Below are 3,147 nucleotides of genomic sequence, written 5' to 3'. Positions count from 1 at the left end.
AAAAAAAAAAAAAAAAAAAAAAAAAAAAAAGGTTAAATTGATTTCAATAATGTAAATACATTTAAATACCTGTATTTAAAACTATGTCAAAATCACATTTTAGCAAGGAGCACTGGGCACGTTTCAGATGTTGAGTAGGTGACTGTATGGAATGGTATAGAACTAGAGAGGCAAACCAGTCCCCAAAGAAGGTGGCAATAAGTCAACTGTAATAGCAGGAAAAAAGTAATGGTAGGAAAAACAAGGAAGAAGGGGTGGCGTGTTTTTTTGTTTTTTTTGTTTTTTTTTTTTTGAGACAAAGTTTGGCTCTTGTCGCCCAGGCTGGAGTGCAGTGGCACGCTCGCTCTCGGCTCACTTCAACCTCTGCCTCCTGGGTTCTAGTAATTCTCATGCCTCAGCCTCCCAAGTAGCTGGAATGACAGATATGTACCACTGTGCCCAGCTAATTTTTGTATATTTTGGAGAGACATTGCTTCTCCATGTTGCCCAGGCTGGTCTTAAACTCATGGCCACAAGTGATCCACCTGCCTTGGCCTCCCAAAGTGCCAGGATTACAGGCATGAGCCACTGCACCTGGTCAGGGTGGCTCTTTCTTTAGGAGGCACCTCTCAGCAGTTATCAGGGCTGACACCTGTAGGCTGAGAAGGAACCATCCAGAAGAATGTTTCAGACAGAGGGAAGAGCAAGTGCCAAGGCCTTGAGGCAGGATTTCAAGATGGGGTCAGTGAGGGCCAGAAGCCAATCACACAGGGCCCTGGAGGCAGAAGGAAGAATCCTGGGTTTTCCTATATTGGAGGTGGGGGCTTTGGAAGCAGAGCTGGGCTTCTCATGTGTCCTTCCTCCCTGCAGGCTGGACATCCTCCACCAGGTTGCCATGTGGCAGAAGAACTTCAAAAGAATTGTGAGTGCCTAAATGGAGCAAGGTGGCAGGAAGGAGGAGCTTCTTGGGGGAGGCTGGGGACGGGACCCAGAGGAAGCCCATCGCTGGGTTTTCTCCGGACTGCTCGGCTGGGGCCTCATCTGTTTCCTGAGCCACTCACTGATGGGTCCATTTTTAGTTCTCTTTTTTTTTTTTTTTTTTTTTTTTTTTTTTTTTAGATGGAGATGGAGTCTCACTATGTCACCCAGGCTGGAGTGCAGTGGCACAATCTCAGTTCACTGCAACCTCCGCTTCCTGGGTTCAAGTGATTCCCCTGCCTCTGCCTCCTGAGTAGCTGGGATTACAGGTGTGTGCCACCATGTGGGCTAATTTTTGTATTTTTAGTAGAGACGGAGTTTCACCATGTTGGCCAGGCTGGTCTCAAACTCCTGACCTCAAGGAACGTACCTGCCTCAGCCTCCCAAAGTGCTGGGATTACGGGTGTGAGCCGCCATGCCCAGCTCATTTTCAGTTGTTTTCTGATCACTCACTGATGTGGGCATTGTGGTGGGTGAGAGGATATAGCAGGGACCACAAGGACAAAACAGGCAAGGTTGGGCTGGGTCCAGTGGCTCAGGCCTGTAATCCCAGCAGTGGAGGCTGAGGTGGGTGGGTTGCTTGGGACCAGGAAAGACCAGCCTGGGAAACAGCAAGACCCAGTCTCTACCCCTTCCCCCACAACCCCCCAAAAAAGATGGGCGAAGTTCCTATTCTAATGAAGGTCACAGTGTCATGGGAGAAGTGAAGGTGAGTCGGATGTTCATACATAATGTGTAATTATGAGCATGTCCCAGAGAACGGGATGTTCAACCTTGGGTCTACTGTAGAAGCTAACCAGATCAAAGAGTCAGTGGGGCTAGGGTGGAGATAACAGGAACGGGGCGTGCAAAGGCCCCGTGGCAGGGACCACAAGGAACCCAGTGTTGCCACAGAGGCCAGTGGGAGCAGTGGGGAGGAGTCTGGGTTTTATGCCAAGAACATTGAAGAATCCATTACCAGTTGGGGTCTCATCCATCCACCCCAGAGGTCTGGCCAGTCCTTCCCCTGTTCACACCTTCCCTGGCTCCCCATCACCCTAGGAATAAAGTCATCAGTCTGCTATTCCGAGCTCTTCCTCATTTCCTTGCCCTGCTCCGCTTTCCTGATTCTCCCTGTCTGTGTTACTCCCTCCTTGCAGCTACAACCACATTAAAATTGTTCAAAAAATAGGCCGGCACAGTGGCTCACACCTGTAATCCCAGCACTTTGGGAGGCCAAGGCAGGTGGATCAGTTGAGGCCGGGAGTTCCAGAACAGCCTAGTCAATGTGGCAAAACCCCATCTCTACAGAAAATACAAAAAATTAGCCGGGGGCAGGCGTGGTGGCTCACACCTGTAATCCCAGTACTTTGGGAGACCGAGGCGGGCAGATCACAAGGTCAGGAGTTCGAGACCAGCCTGATCAATATGGTGAAACCCCATCTCTACTAAAAATACTAAATATTAGTATTTACTAATAACTAAAAATACAAATATTAGTTGGGCGTGGTGGCGGGCGCCTGTCGTCCGAGCTACTCTGGAGGCTGAGACAGAATTGCTTAAACCCAGGAAGCGGAGATTGCAGTGAGCCGAGATCACACCACTGCACTCCGGCCTGGGTGACACAGCAAGACTCCATCTCAAAAAAAAAAAAATTAGCCTGGCATGGTGACGGGCACCTGTAATCTCAGCTACTTGGGAGGCTGAGGCCGGAGAATCGCTTGAATCCAGAAATCAGAGGTTGCAGTGAGCCGAGGTCGCACCACTTGCACTCCACAGCCTGGGTGACAGAGTGAGACTGTCTCAAAAAAAAAAAAAAATCAATAGTTCAGAAAATACCGAGCACCCCCTGCATGCCCGGTGGCAGAGCCCCTGCCTTTGTGAGGATGGCATGGGGCAGGAGCTCTGACTTCTTTACCCTCCCACTCGCTTGTGCTTGGCCTGAGAGAGCCCATCATCATGGTGCCTCCTGCCTGACTTCCCCATGGCAGGACTGATCTGCCCGGCTCCCTGACCCTTGCCTCGTGGACCTGACCCCCTCCTCACTTTGTGCCTCCAGAGCTATGCCAAGACCAAGACGAGGGCCGAGGTACGAGGTGGTGGCCGGAAGCCTTGGCCACAGAAAGGCACTGGGCGGGCCCGGCATGGCAGCATCCGCTCTCCACTCTGGCGAGGAGGTAACTGGGGACAGGGTGGAGGGGGCGGGGAGGG

General features: G+C 51.2%; 1 protein-coding gene across 3 annotated transcripts in view; it reads left to right on the top strand.

The window, feature by feature from the left end:
- The first annotated feature begins 617 nt into the window (after positions 1 to 617).
- The window catches only part of MRPL4 (mitochondrial ribosomal protein L4), a 5,931-nt gene continuing 3,401 nt past the window's right edge, over positions 618 to 3,147 (top strand). The window contains exons 1-2 of one of the 3 annotated variants that reach the window (XM_017879845.1): positions 618 to 901; positions 2,996 to 3,113. In XM_017879845.1, the coding sequence (XP_017735334.1) occupies positions 662 to 901; positions 2,996 to 3,113 (358 nt within the window). In that variant the 5' untranslated portion in view covers positions 618 to 661. The remainder of the gene's footprint in view (positions 902 to 2,995; positions 3,114 to 3,147) is intronic. The other 2 variants (XM_017879848.1, XM_017879846.1) reach the window with 2 other exon arrangements.

Source organism: Rhinopithecus bieti, unplaced genomic scaffold, assembly GCF_001698545.2.
Source record: "Rhinopithecus bieti isolate Rb0 unplaced genomic scaffold, ASM169854v2 scaffold_10589, whole genome shotgun sequence".
NCBI lineage: Eukaryota > Metazoa > Chordata > Mammalia > Primates > Cercopithecidae > Rhinopithecus > Rhinopithecus bieti.
The sequence above is the reverse complement of the archived record's forward strand: the minus strand, read 5'-3'. Positions and strand labels throughout refer to the sequence as shown.